At 36.3% G+C, this 19914-nt stretch overlaps 1 protein-coding gene across 1 annotated transcript in view; it reads left to right on the forward strand.

Annotated features, from left to right (window-relative positions):
* Positions 1-18985, forward strand: part of LOC306866325 (NT-3 growth factor receptor) — a 58162-nt gene extending 39177 nt beyond the window's left edge. The window contains exons 5-7 of the mRNA XM_079411440.1: positions 3871-4114; positions 12742-12900; positions 18131-18985. Coding sequence (XP_079267566.1) covers positions 3871-4114; positions 12742-12900; positions 18131-18316 — 589 coding nt within the window. The 3' untranslated portion in view covers positions 18317-18985. The remainder of the gene's footprint in view (positions 1-3870; positions 4115-12741; positions 12901-18130) is intronic.
* Positions 18986-19914: the final 929 nt, after the last annotated feature.

A 19914-nucleotide genomic window follows, 5' to 3' on the forward strand; every position in this document is an offset into this window, starting at 1 on the left:
TGTTCTTGGGGCATTTTCCCTTCAGTTTTGTCTTCAGCAAGTGAAATGCATGCTCAATCGGATTCAGGTCAGGTGATTGACTTGGCCATTGCATAACAATCCACTTCTTTCCCTTCAAAAACTCTTTGGTTGCTTTTGCAGTATGCTTTGGGTCATTGTCCATCTGCACTGTGAAGCGCCGTCCAGTGAGTTCTGAAGCATTTGGCTGAATATGAGCAGATAATATTGCCCGAAACACTTCAGAATTCATCCTGCTGCTTTTGTCAGCAGTCACATCATCAATAAATACAAGAGAACCAGTTCCACTGGCAGCCATACATGCCCACGCCATGACACTACCACCACCATGCTTCACTGATGAGGTGGTATGCTTAGGATCATGAGCAGTTCCTTTCCTTCTCCATACTCTTCTCTTCCCATCAATCTGGTACAAGTTGATCTTGGTCTCATCTGTCCATAGGATGTTGTTCCAGAACTGTGAAGGTTTTTTTAGATGTCATTTGGCAAACTCTAATCTGGCCTTCCTGTTTTTGAGGCTCACCAATGGTTTACATCTTGTGGTGAACCCTCTGTATTCACTCTGGTGAAGTCTTCTCTTGGTTGTTGACTTTGACACACATACACCTACCTCCTGGAGAGTGTTCTTGATCTGGCCAACTGTTGTGAAGGGTGTTTTCTTCACCAGGGAAATAATTATTCGGTCATCCACCACAGTTGTTTTCCGTGGTCTTCCGGGTCTTTTGGTGTTGCTGAGCTCACCGGTGCGTTCCTTCTTTTTAAGAATGTTCCAAACAGTTGTTTTGGCCACACCTAATGTTTTTGCTATCTCTCTGATGGGTTTGTTTTGTTTTTTCAGCCTAATGATGGCTTGCTTCACTGAAAGTGACAGCTCTTTGGATCTCATCTCGACAGTTGACAGCAACAGATTCCAAATGCAAATAGCACACTTGAAAGGAACTCTGGACCTTTTATCTGCTCATTGTAATTGGGATAATGAGGGAATAACACACACCTGGCCATGGAACAGCTGAGAAGCCAATTGTCCCATTACTTTTGGTCCCTTAACAAGTGGGAGGCACATATAGGCAAACTGTTGTAATTCCTACACCGTTCACCTGATTTGGATGTAAATACCCTCAAATTAAAGCTGGCAGTCTGCAGTTAAAGCACATCTTGCTCGTTTCATTTGAAATCCATTGTGGTGGTGTATAGAGCCAAAAATGTTAGAATTGTGTCGATGTCCTAATATTTATGGACCTGACTGTATGTGTATGTATATATATATATATATATATATATATATACATACAGTATCTCACAGAAGTGAGTACACCCCTCAAATGTTTGCAAATGCAAAGTGGTGAGTGTACAGCTTGTATAACAGTGTAAATTTGCTGTCCCCTCAAAATGACTCAACACACAGCCATTAATGTCTAAATCGCTGGCCACAAAAGTGAGTACACCCCTAAGTGAAAATGTCCAAATTGAGCCCAATTAGCCATTTTCTTTCCCCGGTGTCATGTGACTCATTAGTGTTACAAGGTCTCAGGTGTAAATGGGGACAGGTGTGTTAAATTTGGTGTTATCGCTCTCACTCTCTCATACTGGACACTGGAAGTTCAACATGGCACCTCATGGCAAAGATCTCTCTGAGGATCTGAAAAAAAGAATGGTTGCTCCACATAAAGATGGCATAGGCTATAAGAAGATTGCCAAGACCCTGAAACTGAGCTGCAGCACGGTGGCCAAGACCATACAGCGGTTTAACAGGACAGGTTCCAGTCAGAACAGGCCTCGCCATGGTCAACCAAAGAAGTTGAGTACACGTGCTCAGCATCATGTCCAGAGGTTGTGTTTGGGAAATAGACGTATGAGTGCTGCCAGCATTGCTGCAGAGGTTGAAGGGGTTGGGGGGTCAGCCTGTCAGTGCTCAGACCATATGCCGCACACTGCATCAAATTGGTCTGCATGGCTGTCATCCCAGAAGGAAGCCTCTTCTAAAGATTATGCACAAGAAAGCCCGCAAACAGTTTGCTGAAGACAAGCAGACTAAGGACATGGATTGCTGGAACCATGTCCTGTGGTCTGATGAGACCAAGATAAACTTATTTGGTTCAGATGGTGTCAAGCGTGGCGGCAACCAGGTGAGGAGTACAAAGACAAGTGTGTCTTGCCTACAGTCAAGCATGGTGGTGGGAGTATCATTGTCTGGGGCTGCATGAGTGCTGCCGGCACTGGGGAGCTACAGTTCCTTGAGGGAACCATGAATGCCAACATGTACTGTGACATACTGAAGCAGAGACTGGGCCACAGGGCAGTATTCTAACATGATAACAACCCCACACACCTCCAAGACGACCACTGCCTTGCTAAAGAAGCTGAGGGTAAAGGTGATGGACTGGTCAAGCATGTCTCCAGACCTAAACACTATTGAGCATCTCTGGGGCATCCTCAAACGGAAGGTGGAGGAGCGCACGGTCTCTAACATCCACCAGCTCTGTGATGTCATCATGGAGGAGTGTAAGAGGACTCCAGTGGTAACCTGTGAAGCTCTGGTGAACTACATGCCCAAGAGGGTTAAGGCAGTGCTGGAAAATAATGGTGGCCAAACAAAATATTGACACTTTGAGCCCAATTTGGACATTTTCACTTAGGGGTGTACTCACTTTTGTGGCCAGCGGTTTAGACATTAATGGCTGTGTGTTGAGTTATTTTGAGGGGACAGCAAATTTACACTGTTATACAATCTGTACATTCACTACTTTGCATTGTAGCAAAGTGTAATTTCTTCAGTGTTGTCACATGAAAATATATAATAAAATATTTACAAAAATGTCAGTGGTGTACTCACTTCTGTGAGATACTGTGTGTGTATATATATATATATATATATATGTGTATATATATATGTGTATATATATATATATATATATATATATATATATATATATACAACATAATTATTCAAAAATTTATTAAAATATGCAGTATGTTAAATCTGTAATATAAAAAATAAAAATGTTAATTTTTAATTAATAAATTTCAATTTTTTTTTCAATAATTCTATACATTTTATGGCATATATTTAGCAAAATATTTTGCTCATACATTTACAAACCCCTGCAATTTTTATGAGCCTTCTTCTTTTGTTGAAATTATTAGCATTTTGCATTTTCAGCCTGAAGTATGTAAACATATGAGTAGAACTGTATATATTGCTCATAATTACTCACAGAAATTGTGGAAATTTCAATATTTCTTGTATGGGTACTTTTAAGTTTTTAGTTATTTTATTCTTAAAATAAAATAATTTGGGAAGCCCTGCATTAGAATGTTGCATACGTTTTCTTGTTGTTGTGATGTTAAATCCAGCATTGTGATGTCAGCAGGTTCGGTCTGACTGTGATTGATAGGTTACAACCTTCCACAGAGGTATTGAACAAGCAATAGGAAGTGGATACAAAGGTGTACATGGTTTCTGACAGAGCCCTGTCGAAAGAGCAGAAATTGCGTTCTCTTCCCAGTTATAGCAGGATTATGGGGAATAACAGGTTTTGTCAAAACTGCTTCATACGTAATGACACTATAAGGCAATACATTCGTGAAAGGGCAGAGGAACTGGCAGGGATGCAAATTGAATCATACAGTTTACATTTCCTTTGAAGAAGAAAGTAATCTATTGGTAACTTTAATGTACATTGCACTGACATACGTAAATGGTGGCATTAGCTCATTCTAATTTCATATTGATGTGTTTCGTTATGTATTCATGAAAGTTTTCTGATTTCATTCTTATCTAATGCAGTCATATTAAAGTGTGTTTTAAGCATCCAAATATTTTACGGGACTGAAGTTATTTTATTCTCACAGAGCTCATGGTCCAGATGCAATGATCCTGGTTGACGGACAGCCGCTGCAGACCAATGGGGAACTGGGTTTATCTCAGATGGTGCACATAGCCAGTCAGATTGCATCAGGGATGGTCTACCTGGCATCTCAGCACTTTGTGCATCGTGACCTGGCCACACGCAACTGCCTAGTGGGCAACGGGCTGCTGGTGAAAATTGGAGACTTTGGAATGTCAAGAGACATCTACAGCACTGACTACTACCGGGTAAGAGCGCTATTGTTTTTGTAAATGCTTGAGCGAAATACACTACCAGTCAAAAGTTAAGTTGGTAGGAATAATTAATTGTTATTTGTGTTATGTTATGTTAGTATATAGTGTCATATATGCAGTATCTCATCAAGGTTGCATTTACTTTATCAAAATATTGCGAATATTGTTACAATTTAAAATAGCTATTTTATAATTTATTGTATTTTAAAATGGAATTTATTCATGCTATGGCAAAGCAACATTTTTCGGCAGCCATTACTCCAGTCTTCACATGATCTTTCTGATTATATTACATATCTTAATATTATCAATATTAAACGTTTTTGCTGAATATATTTTTGGAAACCATGATTAGGGCTGGGTATCGAGTTTGATACTTTTTAGGCACCGACCGAATTGCCTCGATACCACCGAGTATCGAAAAACGTCTTGTCGTTCGGTACCAAATTTCGATACCTAAGGGGTTAATCTCATCACCGTCAGTAAGCCAATAATCCTGCAGCACGAGGTGTGTTTGACTAGAAGCGGCGCTGCGCTGATTGATCAGTGTTTGACCTCCGCGAGAGCGATTATAAAGCGCACGGAGCAGTCCGCTCTCTATATCGCACGGTTTGTTTATTATACACAGACTGAAGCTCGCGTGACGCTCGCGGTGATTTCAGCGTCTGCCGCCTCACTACATGAGGACATAAACACATGAACAACATCTCCAGACCTGCTCTGAAAGTCACTTCATGAGCATTTTACCGTTTGATTCGAGTAAAACTAACGTCATATCATAAACACACAGAACTGTAAAGGTATTCCAGACAACCCGTCAAAATAAAAGTTCGGTTTAACTTGGAAGACTGCGGCAGAAATATATTAATATTGTTCAGCAGACAGTTCATACTGCTACTACTAGGCTACTATTAAAATTAAAACTTTTTTTTTTTAGTAATGATCACACAACAGTTATTCCATGTTTTAATTTTAATAGTAACCCCCCTTTGTTTGCCAAAATAAATAAACTTTGATTTTCAATCATTTAAAGATAAATTAAATTAATGTTTTATGTCTTCATTTGAAAACCAGATACAGAACACAGAATTTCTGAGGAAAAATAAAACATTTAATTAGGCTATTTTAAGAATAAATTTAAATAAACTAAGTTGTTTTTATGCATTCAAATAATTAGACATACTACACCAGAATTTAATAACAATACAACATATGGTGAAAGAAAATAAAACACCCACTTATGAAAGTGGATGAAGATTTCTTGAAGTCTTTAACAACCTAGAAATGATGATTCTGTCTGAGCTACGTGTTTTAAAATGAACACGCACTAATGTAAACGTAGCCTAACAGATGTGTAAACTGAAAACAATTTGAACTTTATTAAAATAATTTATTTATTTATTGTGTTGGATATATTTTGTTGCTTTGTGCAGTGGCTCAGGAGATGAGGCTTTGAGTCTGTATAAATATCAAAAAGCTAAAAAAAATATTTTTTAGAGATAATGTAATCTTATTAAAACTGATTTCATAAAACTGGTATCGAAAAAAGTATCGTTCAGGAACCGGTATCGAACTCAAGGTATCGGTATCGGTATCGATATCGAAAATTTTTGAACGATACCCAGCCCTAACCATGATAGGAGGAAGGATCATGTGACACTGAAGACTGGAGTAAATGCTGCTGAAAATTCACATTTGCCATCGGATAAAATTATATGTTAAAATATATTAAAATAGAACAGTATTCTAACCTTTTTGAATGGTGGTATATAAAAAAAAGAAAAAAAAAAAAAGCAGCAGCAGCTGTATTTAGCTCATTGATTAGTCATCAAATATCCACAAAACACAAATTAACCCTTTGTCAACTGTGGATCCATAATTGCATGCATAATTGCTAATTTTAATGACTTTTGAAAAGTTGTAATATTGATATATCCAGCTGCTTTAGCATTTGAAAGACTTTAGTCAAATTGTTTCTTTACAATCATTAGCTTTGTCATACCAAGTGTTAATTAAGAACAAGGTTAAAAAAAAATTAGCATATTTGCTAATTCAAGTTAATTTCAGGGTATTAAAGACACTAGCATAAATACAAACAAATACAGCCCATTAAACATTTGACCAGCATGTAAATCATACACACAGCTCTGAATACAAGCTTTAATTAGCTGTGACCATTTATTAGGTATTTTAAAAATACATTTAAGATGTTAAAAGCACAAATTAAATTATCGTATTCTTGGTTTGCAAGAATAATTTTGTAGAAATTATGAACTACTCAAAATTTTGAGTGTCAATTCAGACTTTTATCTACAGTTCTGATTCATTCAAGCTGGTTGGCTCAATTATATGCTTCAGATCCATTTGCGCTTCTACAGAAGATCGTCAATCAGAACCGTGTCTTTTCTTGATGCAGACAGAGGCCTCTGGGTAGCTTTGGCCTAGATGACAGAGGGCTCAATTTGCAAACTGAGGGCCCTAAATGAATTAAAATGTATATCTTCACTTAGCGCTCAACAAGAGGATGAATGAGGTGACGTTGAGTTTACAGAGCTCCTCTATTGCTCGACTAGATTAAGTTGATTTGAATATGATTGTTCATCTCGCTGCTTTGAATGTGACTCCCCTTTTTAGGGCACTGAAGTTAAATGAGAATTTTTATCACTGTCAGAAGTCAAGGAATAATTCAGGAGCCAAACATAAAGCAAAAAGCTCAATTAGAATTAGACTTTTGAACTGGGGAGACAAATGCCATATTATTATTATAAACAAGCTACATCAAATATTAAAATGTTTTTATTTTTTAAGAGAATTAAAATAAACAATATTATTTTATACAATAATATTTTAAATGGTATATACTTATTTTTTATTATTTTATATAATACATTATTATTATTAAATAACAAATAATGTTATTATTTTTTCATTATTTTGTGACTGTTTTGTTTATTTATTGTATTCATTATTATTATTATTATTTTATATACTGTACCTACTATATTATATGATATGTTTACATTTATTATAGGATTTTTTACATGACAAGCATATGGGAGACAAAAAAATCGATATATAATCTTGAACATTAAAAGTTTTTGAATTCTTTGGAGGAAAAAAAAACCTTATGACCAAAATGTAGAATTGTTTACAGACTCATACCTCAAAAACATATTTCTAAATGCAGATCCTTCAGTAGACACAGGTTGTTGCAGTGCCCAGAGCATCAGTTCTAATTGCAATGGAGGAAATATGTTACATTACCAGTAAATGTCAAATAGACCATTGCATCTCTTCCCACTTAATATATTCTGTGGCTTGCTTTCTTTTAATGGCACTGTGAAATGGCAGATTGCACTCTGCAGAACAAAAGAGACAGCAATCAATTTACCGTTCCCAACAAACAGGAAGTGACCCAAACCATCACATTTTTGCACTGACATAGCTAAAACTACATGTGGCTGCAAGGCAATTTGCATTGATCCATAAACATCTGCATCATGAGATATATGAAAAAAAAATATTGCATCCAATACAGAAAAAGTATAGATGAACAAATACAGTAGTTCAAATTAAAATTGGCTATATCATCCACTGTTTTTATTTAGGATTATTATTGCTGTGTTTTTTTGGTTTTGTTTTTTGTTTTCTTATCAGAAAAAAACATTGAGAATGCTATTTATATGCCTAGGCAGAGCATTTCAAATCAGTGACTTTGTTATTAGTTAGCTGTCTATGTAGGAAGCAGCTCACTAGGTTTCAGAAACAGAGCTTTTATCACCATTCTGTGATTTTTGAATGAACGTAAACCTGATCTGCAGGTCTGTCTTAGCTTCCAACTGCAATAGGCACGTACGCCTCACATCTCTGAGCAGATATAAACCAAAATGGCATCCAACAGCACATCTTCTCTGACACCGGTGACATTCTGACGTGTTCATTCTCCAGAAAGAACCTCTACAAGGTTGTCTCCTGGGAATGAACGCAGTCGGTTAGCCCAGAGTCAGTATTCATCAACAGCCTGGCTTCCTCATCCATGTAATGATTGTTGCATATAATCTCACTTGCAGAAGGTGGAGAAGCTACGGTCGATTTGGAGTCACTCAGGTTTTCTTTGTCAGAGTAAATTTGCACTGAAGGCCATGATGTAGGAACCAAACACCTCAATTCCCTGCCAGCAAGACCTAGCAGAGCAAAGTTGAGCTACCTTGCTTCAAATCCATTCCAATGTCTAGAACTAGCAGGTTCTCCTGTGAGGTTGAGGGACTTGAATACTCCATTGAAACAAAAGTAATAAAATAGATATATATCTATTAATGAAATTTGCTGGAAAAAAACTGCTCGAAATTCCAACCGCATATGTCTTTTTCCTCAACGCTCTTTAACTTCTGACGAGCACTCATTTAATGACATCATCTCTCGTCAGCTGTTCATTGAAACAAACATGCTATTGATTTTAATATGCATTAATTACCGCTATGTGATTCCCATCCTCCTCGTCTCCGATTCTTCCCCCCCTCCAGTCGCTAATTGTGTTGCCTTTCATCGGTGCCCTTTCAGATTGCATTGGCATTTTTGTCACCACCCTGCCAATTCTCATTCCGATCTCAACGAAGCCCCGCAGACTGATTTACATGCATCTGCAGTCTCATCGTTCCACCTCGGAAAAGATGGCGGGACACAATCCGGGAGAAGCTATTCAGATGAATAGAAGTTCAATCATTGCATTCGATTCAATTTCCCATACACTCGAGCACAAACATATTCACTAAACAAAAACACTGAATATGTCTGTGTTCTGATTAGCATACTAACATACTACTATTACTATTTCTGCCATATAGCATACACTGTTGCCTACTCAGGGCACTTTTCTGTATGGATACACTGCAGTATGCAGAGCACACTACAGTGCACTCCACTCGACCTGTGGTATGAATGAACACTCAATCTATGTAAATTGAATTAAAAATGGCAAATAACACTTTCAATTTCCAATTTTAAAACTAAATGCCACTCACTTATAATGTAATGTGACACGTAATGAAGCATACTACTGTTTATCTTTGAATAATTTCAAATTAACTTTCCTTTTTAAAACATTTCTAAAATAAATACGTAGGTTGTATAGAGTTAGTAAGTGTAAGGATAGTATTTCATAACAAACATAGTCTATTTCTTTTGGTTTGAGTGTATGTGGACATTAGAAATGGCTAATTTAAATAATAGCATACTACACTAGAATGTATGAATGGCAGAAAAAAAGAGTGAGTTTGTCATATTTTTCTCAGCGAAAAAATATGGTAACACTTTACAATAAGGTTCATTAGTTAACATTTGTTAACTACATTAGTTAACATGAACTAAGAATAAACAATACTTCTACAGCATTTATTAATATTAGTTCGTTAATTTCAGCATTTACTAATGCATTATTAAAATCACAAGTTGTGTTTGTTAACATTAGTTAATGCACTGAGAACTAATAATGAACGACTGTATTTTTATTAACTAACATTGAACAATGAACACTACAATTATTACACTCTTTATTAATCTTCATTAATGTTAATGTATGAATGAACATGAATGAACAATGAACACTACATTTATTACACTCTTTATTAATCTTCGTTATTCATGTTAATTCATACATTAATGTTAACAAATGAAACCTTATTGTAAAGTGTTACCAACAATACATTACCCATGATTCTGCAAACCAACCAAAGAACTGCTGCAAGCAAATTTTATGGTTTGTATGCAAGTAGTATGCCATGTCCTATTCCCCTCAATGCCTGACTGAAAAAAGTAGCCTGTTATTGTGATGTATGCTTCTATCTAATCAAAAGAGCCAGTTAACCAGTCTTAAACAGTTAGCGCTATGCTAAGCTAATAAACTAAGCTCTTAGCTTTCTAATCAAAGCCTAATTGAAAACACAAAGAAAGATAAATGTTTCATTTGACCCTTTTAATTCTCTGACATGTAATTTAAAAGATATTACAGTAGCATGTTTTCATGAATAATAAGCAATTTTTTATCATCAGACTGTGGGGGAAAGGATCTTACACAGCAGCAGCTAGTTGATAGCATTGCAGCTAACGTATGTTAGCATCTTGTTTCACTGTTTCAAGCTCTCCAAACATTATTCTGTCTCTCTCCTCTCTATCTTTGCCTATTACCGGTGATAATACCTTCATTACCTTCATCCCTGACTGACTTTTCTTGGCAAGGATGTTGTGCGCTAACGCTAAAGTGGGCCGAGTTAGCCAGGCGAGCAGCTCAGTATGGCCATAGGGAGCAGTTCCTGCCCACGCATGGGGAGCGCTAGCAGCGGCCCAGTAGTACCCTGAACTCCATCTCACGGTACAAGAGGAGTGTTGTTTGACCGCAGCAGGACTGGCATATTGCTTACACCTCCTAAAGGGCAGAGGCGGGAGGGAAAGAGCGAGCCAGCGAAGGGAGGGATATTTGCCACACATCACTGGAGCCTGTGGGACAGCTTCCTCCTCTGTGAGGAACTGGCTGCGAATGAGAATCACAGAAGCGTAGCTGATTAATATACACAGCCTTATCGTTCCCTACATTAAAGACATTACGGCGCGGAGAAAAAAAAAACTTCCCAGACCTTTAATTATAGTACATCTCAATGCCTCTATAGTTTCCTAATCATGACATTCATATTTTTGCACTCATTATGCCGAGTCGTTTGCAGTTTGCACATTTAAATGAGCGTGGATGCACAACCAGAGTTATTTTTCGTTGTTTATTTGATAAACAGTGATTTATTCGTTGTCAAACATTGAAAACAGTCACATTTTGCTAATTCTTAAATTGTCGTCATTGTGCTCTGTGTTTAGAGACACATCCTGTTGCCAAGGATACACTCTTGCCAAAGCATTGTGGGACGTGAGCCAATAAACATTTTACTGTGATCTCATTAAGAGTTCTTACTATTTTCTACCTAAATTCATTTCTGTTAAAAATAAAAGCGTAATACGTATACTATAAAGCACAAACGGGCAGTCTGAGGATGTACAGTACGCCGCAGGCTGCTTTGTATTCCTGCTTGCAGTCGACAGCCTGACCCCCATGTGAGCAAACCACTAATGAGCCTTGTAATTAATACGCAGTCACCACTTACGAGTTGAAAGCCGCAATAACCACGCGGCCGCCATTGAAACGTCACTCTCAGTTGTCCTGGCACGGCTGTAATTAACACAACCCAACAGACACGAAGAGGAAATGGATTCTAAACCAATTCCAGTCTGGTGCCGGCCCAGGGTAGAGATGATTAATGTCTTGTTGTTTTAATCGATTAATATCTTGCTTAACATGAGGAAGGCCTGGAGAGAGACTTTATTTATGCCCTTTGATGATTTGGAGCTGTCAGAAACCTTTAATGGATATATTTGTTTTCCCTTTCTCCGTCTTTCCTGGTTTCTCACTTTTACGGTTCCAGGCTTGACAAATCTTGCAAATCATATAGTTTTTTTCTTGTTTTGTTTTTTTAAAGCAAAAGAGGTTGATCTAGTTACTAGCTTCTAAAAAGCAGAAATTTGGATTAAAGGCCCTTTCACACCAAAAACAAGAACTATACAGATAACTACAGAGATCAAATTTAGGGTAGCACTTTATTTTACAGTCCTGTTACTCATGTTCATACTTACAGTATTATAGTGATTACAATAACTAGGTACTAACCCTGAAATTACCCCTAAACTTAACCCTACCCCATGCAGTTACCTTATATTACCAGTACTTTCTTAGTACATGAGTACTTAGAACATGTAAGGGTACATACTGTAAAATAAAGTAAAATAAATAAAATTTAGTAATTTGGTTATGATTTATGAAGTGAAAAAATCCAAAAGTATCTTAATAAAAAACCTTTGACTCTAATATGGAAAATAAATAAATGAAAAAATAAATAAATAAATAATTTTGAACCTTGCCTTATCCAATATTCAGATATTCAATGTTTGCAGTTCTTAATGTAACCAATTATAGAATCAACTACAGTCAAGTTATGATTAAATCATTTTAATTTAATCATTTCAATTTGTTTTTACCCTATTCAAGTTGGGTGTCTTGACTTAAATGCTCAAGCAAAGTCAGATTAATTTTGATTAGTTGTCAATTTGTATATATATATATATATATATATATATACAGTATATATATATATATACACACACACACACACATTACATTTTTTTCCCAGTTGAAAAAAGTAACATTCTGAAAATTCTAATAATATAATTTCTCTGTGTTGTTATCATTCTAGTGGATTTGATGTGGACGTCACTGTTCTCATAGAATTAGAATTTTTTAAACTTTATAATTATCGTTATAGTTATTGTCCTTAGTGTGACAGAGTTTAATAAATTACTAAATGCTATGAAAAATTAATGAAATCATGAAATGTGGACGAAAATGTTTTAAAATGCTTCTAGGAGACTTTGAATTATTTTTAGTACACAAATACAGGTACATACAATAATAAGGATTTTAACTCTTTATTTTAACATGGAGTGTGGCTTGCTTTTGGTAATATTGAGTTTTTGTGAGTTTGTGAAGGTGACTTATCCTTGATCATCAAAATTTGGTTCCCCGACAGGTGGGAGGACACACAATGCTGCCCATCCGCTGGATGCCACCAGAAAGCATCATGTACAGGAAGTTCACAACGGAGAGTGATGTGTGGAGCTTCGGCGTCATCCTCTGGGAGATCTTCACCTACGGCAAGCAGCCATGGTTTCAGCTGGCAAATAATGAGGTATGCAAATTTTATCGGTTTCCATAAAGAAAAACCCATCGAGAAATCTTTTTTTCAGCTGTTTGCTAGCCCTCTGGCTAGCTTTGGTCACACGTTATTAGTAAACCACCACCGCTTTATGACTGCCGTAGGCAAAAGCAAGGTGTAAAGCCTCGTTGCCTAGATGAGATAACAATAAAAGCGTAATGGAGATACAGCGTCTGCACTGGACTAAAGACTGGATCTGGATTGTGACTCCCTCAGTCCTGACAATTATGTAGCAATACGAGACACACTCAGTGCTAATTTTAGCATAGATTATGGGTATTGGTCAAAATAAATGCAGTCTTCTAGCAGGATGACAAAAGGGGTGAAATTAAACAATCACCGGCTATTATTGTGAGTAAGTTGACAGGTATAGACAGTAACTCAAGCTCAACACATGAACATGACTTCTTTCTATGAAATGAACAGGAAGTACACATGTTGAAATGTCATGTTGTTGGCATATTCATCGCGCGCACATTCCCTTGTGTGACATGTTAATGAGGAACATCGCTGCTTCATTTTCAGCTATTGTTCTCCATGTAACGCTTCACAACTAAGGTTTGGATGAACTCCAAACAGCCCCGCACACATAGAGATGCTGCTCCCAAACTATTCCATGTGTCTGAATAGCAAAGATTATTTACTTTTTCACATAAACCTCATAATTACCACTATTGAATAAAATGTTGTTATGGTACGACAACAGGTTCTGTTCTGTTTACCCTGGGGGGTTATTGCTGCTCTCCCTGCTCTTATCCATGCTAGGCTGCATGGATGCGCAGGGAGTTCTTGCTCAGAACAGAACATACCGCCAATCCAAACAGTATGCTAATTGTGAGTGAAGTGAGTGAAGTGAAGTGACATACGGCCAAGTATGGTGACCCATACTCGGAATTCGTGCTCTGCATTTAACCCATCCAACGTGCACACACACAGCAGTGAACACACACACACCGTGAACACACCCGGAGCAGTGGGCAGCATTTATGCTGCGGCGCCCAGGGAGCAGTTTGGGGTTCGGTGCCTTGCTCAAGGGCACCTCAGTCGTGGTATTGAGGGTGGAGAGAGCGCTGGACATTCACTACAATCCACCTACAATCCCTGCTGGCCCGAGACTCGAACCCACAACCTTTGGATTACGAGTCCGACTCTCTAACCATTAGGCCACGACTTTTGTTCGCTACTGTGACTGAAGTGGGCTTTATGCATTCAAAACAAAATGTTGCAACTAAAGATTTCCATGTGCAGAAAATGCTGAAAAATTATATTGTGAGGTGACTGTAGATTATAATAAGAGAAGAAAGTTGTTATAATAAGAGAAGTTTATGGGTGAATCTTGTGAAACCTTATTTCACTCCCAAATCAAAAGGGGGAAAATATGTTTTATGTTTTGCATAACGAAAATGAAGGCTGTAATTCTATAATTTTGTGTATGTGTGTGTGTGTAAATATGTATTACATTTTATTTTATTTTTTTAAATAATTCTTAATGCAAATGAAAATTATGAAAATTATAAATAATACTGGTTACATTGTTAAATGCCCATATAGTTACATTGTCATATAATTACAGTAATGATTATCTAAATCACCATTGGGAATAAAAGGAATTATCAGATGGACAAATACAATTAACTACAATTACAAATTGTGATTAATAATACACCTGAAAAGATGGATATTTTTTATGCAAAATATATTTTGGAACATTAATGTATATATAGCTACATTACAGTGAAACAATATGCATGCATTACAATGAAAGAAAACAATAATTATATTCTTAAATATTCATGAATATACAAAATCATAGAATTACAGTAATGCTAATCTAATCAGAATGTTGTGAATGATAGCAGTTATACGTAGAAAAATGCAAACAATCATAATAGTCCTAAAAGTCATTTTATTATATAGTAGTTATATAATAATTACTAGTAAAAAGCTGCTAAAAATGCTAAATTTGTCAAATATTATATAGTGCGAAATCGATTAATCGCATCCAAAATAAAACTTTGTTAAATATTCATATTTATATATGATTTATATAATACATTACATGTTTCTTAAGAATATATATATATATATAATACACACACATATTATGTAAACACAAACTTTTATTTTTTATGCAATTAATCGCAATTAATCGAGTTAACAGCCCTAAAAATATAAATCATATATATTTTCATGAGATTCACTTTTTAAACAGGAATCAGAAGAGAACAGGCACTAGTAATATACAGCAGAGAGTCTGTGTGAGAAAGTGTGTTTTGTTTTCCTCTGCTGACCGAACACAGCTGGATCTGCCAAAAATACTTCATTCCCCACTTCAGATTCCCAAGCTGTGAAAAGCGACAAAAGCCACAGCGCTCTCTCAAAGCTTCAAGTCGCAGCTGGTTTGAGCACTACTTCACACAGAGATTATCAATATCAACTCAGCGAACCATAATCTATAGGTGCTGTGCGATTTATGCAAGAAAGCTGTATGTTTTTGTATTATGCACTGAAGGGGCTTGAATACCAATCACATTCATTGCTTCATATTCTTTTGCCAGAGGGAAGGTGGCTACTGTATTGCATCAGAACGTATGGTGTCATTTCTGCCAGTGGAAGAAACTAAATCAAACTCTCAGTCGATAGAACACAGACAGCCACTAGCTGGAGTCAGCGCGGGGAACCCGAGAGACCACGAACAATCATCTGTCTCTTCTAAAAGTCAATACGAAGCCATCCACAGAGGCAAATGTCTTGAGTTTCATGAGATGGTCCCATTTTGCGTATCATAACATACAGGCTGTAGATGGTTTCTCTACAGAAACAGGAAACTGGTAAATGAGAGAATAAGTCTGCTGTACAAAAGAAACACATCAGACAGTTCTTCAGACTGTCAGCAAGTCCTCTCACAGCATCCGACTGCAGCATAAAATACAAGAGCACTTGTGTTACAATTCAGAGCAAAGAGGCATCTTATATTCAAAGTAAAAAAAAAAAAGCTCAGAGTGTAAATAGAATTGAGAAATGAAGCTCTGAATTTTAAAAGAACTTTACACTTTGTTCTTGTGATTTCAATATGATTAATAATAATAATAAGAAGAAGAAATCTCGGTGAAGAATTGCAGTACCAATTATCCATAGTCCACCCAATCTGTTGCTGTTATGGAAACTACACTCTTAAAAATATATATATACAATATCTTTTAAAATATATATATATTTTTTAATAAGTCTCTTATTCTCGACTAAAAACAGTAGAATTTTTAAATTTACATTTGAATTTTAAAATAACTTTTCTATTTTAATATATTATAAAATGTGATTTATTTCAGTTATTGCAAATATGAAGATTTTTCAGCAGCCATTACTTCAGCCTTTAGTTACATGTCATTTCCTTCAGAAATATATAATATATTCTAATTTGGACATTTAAACAGTACATTATAAAATAAAATAAAGATTACCAGAGTATATTTTATGAGAAAATGCTATTTTAGTCTATATAGTGTTTAAAAAAGCGAGTAAAGCTCAAAATCCTTATAATAACTTTTACTTCAATACACACAAATATATTGGGAACATTGCACATTCTATTCTAAACATGAAGAACATTTTGCAAATTTGTTATTACGTTACAGAAAGTGAAGAAAAAAGAATATTAGGCTGTTCAAAAATAGCAGTGTCTGCATTTTTCTTTACAAAGTCAAACATTTACTGTATAAACAGAAAAATGCTTGAAGATTTAGCTTTCTTGTGAATGACTAAACTAACATTTAGTTGTATAGCCACGGTTTCTGAGAACTGCTTCACATCTGTGTTGCATGGATTCTGGCACCTGTGAACAGGTATTCAGCCCAGAACGATTGCACTACATACCACAATCCCTCTACATTTCTTGGTTTTGCCTCAGAATAAGAATTTTTGATGTTACCCCACAAGTTTTCTATTGGATTAAGGTCTGGAGATTGGGCTGGCCACTCCATAACATTAATCTTGTTGGTCTGGAACTAAGATGCTGCTCGCTTACTGGTGTGTTTGGGGTTGTTGTCTTGTTGAAAAACCCATTTCCAGGGCATTTCCTCTTCGGCATAAGGCAACATAACCTCTAATTATTTTAATGTACTCAAACTGATCCCTGGAATGCGATAAATAGGCCCAACATGTAGTATGAGAAACATCCCCATATCATGATGCTTGCGCCTCCATGCTTCACTGTCTTCACAGTGTACTGTGGCTTGAATTCAGTGTTTGAGGGTCATCTGACAAACTGCCAGTGGCCCCTAGACCCAAAAAGAACAATCTTGCTTCACGAGTCCACAAAATATTGCACCATTTTTCTTGAGGCCAGTCAATGTATTCTTTGGCAAATTGTAACCTCTTCATTTTTTTCAACAATGGGACTTTGCGGGTTGCTTCTTGCCGATAGCTTGCCTTCCCATAGGCGTCTTCTAATTCTTACAGTACTCACAGGTAACTTTAGACTTTCTTTGATCACCCTGGAGCTGATCATCGGCTGAGTCTTTGCCATTTTAGCTATTCTTCGATCCATTCGAATGGTAGTTTTCCATTCTCTTCCACATCTTTCTGGTTTTGGTTTCCATTTTAAAGCATTTGATATAATTTTAACTGAGAAGGCTATCATTTCCTGCACTTCTTTATATGTTTTCCCCTCTCTAATCAGCTTTTTAATCAAAGTAGGCTATTCTTTTGAACACAGTACAACATTTGCTGCCTTCGTCCTTAAATAAGGGCCACTTGTTTGACACCAATTTTTTTCACAGAATGATTTACCTCTCTAATTAAACTACACACTGCTATTATTTTGAACACGCCCTTCTCAATAAATGATTCAATTACACCGAATCAACAGCATGCATGTCATTACTGTTGGGTCTGTTGTTTTTCTATTACTCACACCTACTAGTAAAATATTTGCAATATAAATATAATTTCTATCAAAACAGTGATTGATCTGGTTAGTGATGTTGGACTGCTATAATTTCGAACACAACTGTATATAATTTTTTTTTTTTTTTTTTTTTTTTTTTTTAATCAAAATATATAACACTTACAGACCATGCTTAAAATGCAAACCCTCAAGTTTATAAAGTATGTAACAGGAGACCTTGGCATGGAAAAGGTTGAAGACCCCTGCAATAGAATATTTATCAAGTAATTCCATTCTCCTTCCTCTCCGTCTTTACAGGTAATCGAATGCATCACACAAGGACGTGTGCTGGAGAGGCCGCGGGTTTGTCCCAAGGAAGTGTACGACATTATGCTGGGATGCTGGCAGAGGGAACCGCAGCAGAGGTTGAACGTCAAAGACATCCAGAAAATTCTTTACGCCTTGGGCAAAGCCACACCTGTCTACCTGGATATCCTGGGCTAGTGTTTCTTGGGAATATGTGTGGATGTCTGTTTGCGTCTATCCATCGGAGGAACAAACAACTTGGGATTTGCCCAAAACAACACTGTCAGACACCTACAACATGGGGATGGACTTAAGTGCCTGCTACTCCTTTCGATACACTGGATAACAGTCTTTAAAAAGCACTTTTACATTTTGTTTACCTGCATATAAAGATGTACAGTTCTACTGCAAGAAGAGGAGTCTCCTTTCTCTATTTCTTTCATTTTTCTTTTCGTTTTGGTAAAAACAGCCTACTTTTAAACTCTAAAAAAAGAATAACGGAAAATTCCCCCTAAAGTTTTTTTTTTTTTTTCCCCCATTTCCTGACTGCTTGACAACTCTCCCAGTGGTTACTTGTTTTTCATTTTATAAATATATATATTTTTAATTTATTTTTCTTTCTCCGAGTGTATGCCATGTTTCTTGCTAAGGGTATATCGCCTTTCGGATATGACTGCTCACCGTTGCCATGTCAGATGATTGGCAAGGACTTTTTAAAAAAAAAAAAAGCCTTCCTACGCTCTGATTGGCCGGATCTTCTGTTTGACTCTACAGGAAGTATCCAACAGGGCTTTTAAATATTCTGAGGAGCTTTTTAGTGAATGGATTAACTTGAAGGAGCCATCAATCAATACAAAGGAGTTTATAAAAAAAAAAAAAGAAAAAAAAAAAGAATGTATATAATGTAAATTTCTGTCACAAGCTGTATGTTAACTTATTTCATTTCCTGATTAGATGATTTTAGTTCCTTGGCGTGCTGTTACGGTGAGTGAATTCTATAAATATTTTGATAATATTTTAATGTTTTTTTTTTTTTCACATGTCCATAGACTGTATGTTGATATTTCTAAATGAGCTTTTTTTTTTTCCTTGTTTGGTTTGGATGCAACCAAAAGCTAGAGAATGGTTAACGTTTTCACGGTGGAACACCCCACAAAGGGAAACTCATGAGACGTAGCCTCGCTCCTTGTATTCCAGAGACCATTTGCTTCTGAAATTAATGTAACAGAAAAGGTAGATTTATTTCCCAAAGCAAGATCATGCCCAGAACATACTCATATTCCATTCATTAACCCTCATTGTATTTATGAATTGTGATTATGATTTTTTGCAAACATACTATATTGTCCTTTCCCATGCTTTGAGTAATAAAAGAGACGGTTAAGCTATCTGGAAGAACTAGCATGTGCAAACGTTTAAAAAATATATATATTTATGTGCAAAATTCCATAAGAAACTGTCCTTTCCTAGTTCGGCGACTCTTTCTTTACGCCTTTCCTCTAGTAAATATTGTAGCTGCTAATAGAGTCATCAAAATATAATAAAAGAGAGTCCATAATGTTTTGGATTCTGTCAGGTAATAAATATTATTTTCTCCCTATTGTTTTACAATAGAAGACTGTAAACACAATCATGCGATAACTTAATTGTGTATTCAAGATGGAGCTTTCCTAAGACTAAAGGGCTTCTTTGGAAAATTCTTCATTTATTCTGAAGTGACATTTGGATTTTATTGTAATGTATTCTCTCGTTCACTCTCTCTTGTGGAGTTTTGCTGGCTCATGCTTTTCATTCAA

This window comes from Barbus barbus (genome assembly GCF_936440315.1).
Source record: "Barbus barbus genome assembly, chromosome: 48".
In the NCBI taxonomy this organism is placed as follows: Eukaryota; Metazoa; Chordata; class Actinopteri; order Cypriniformes; family Cyprinidae; genus Barbus; species Barbus barbus.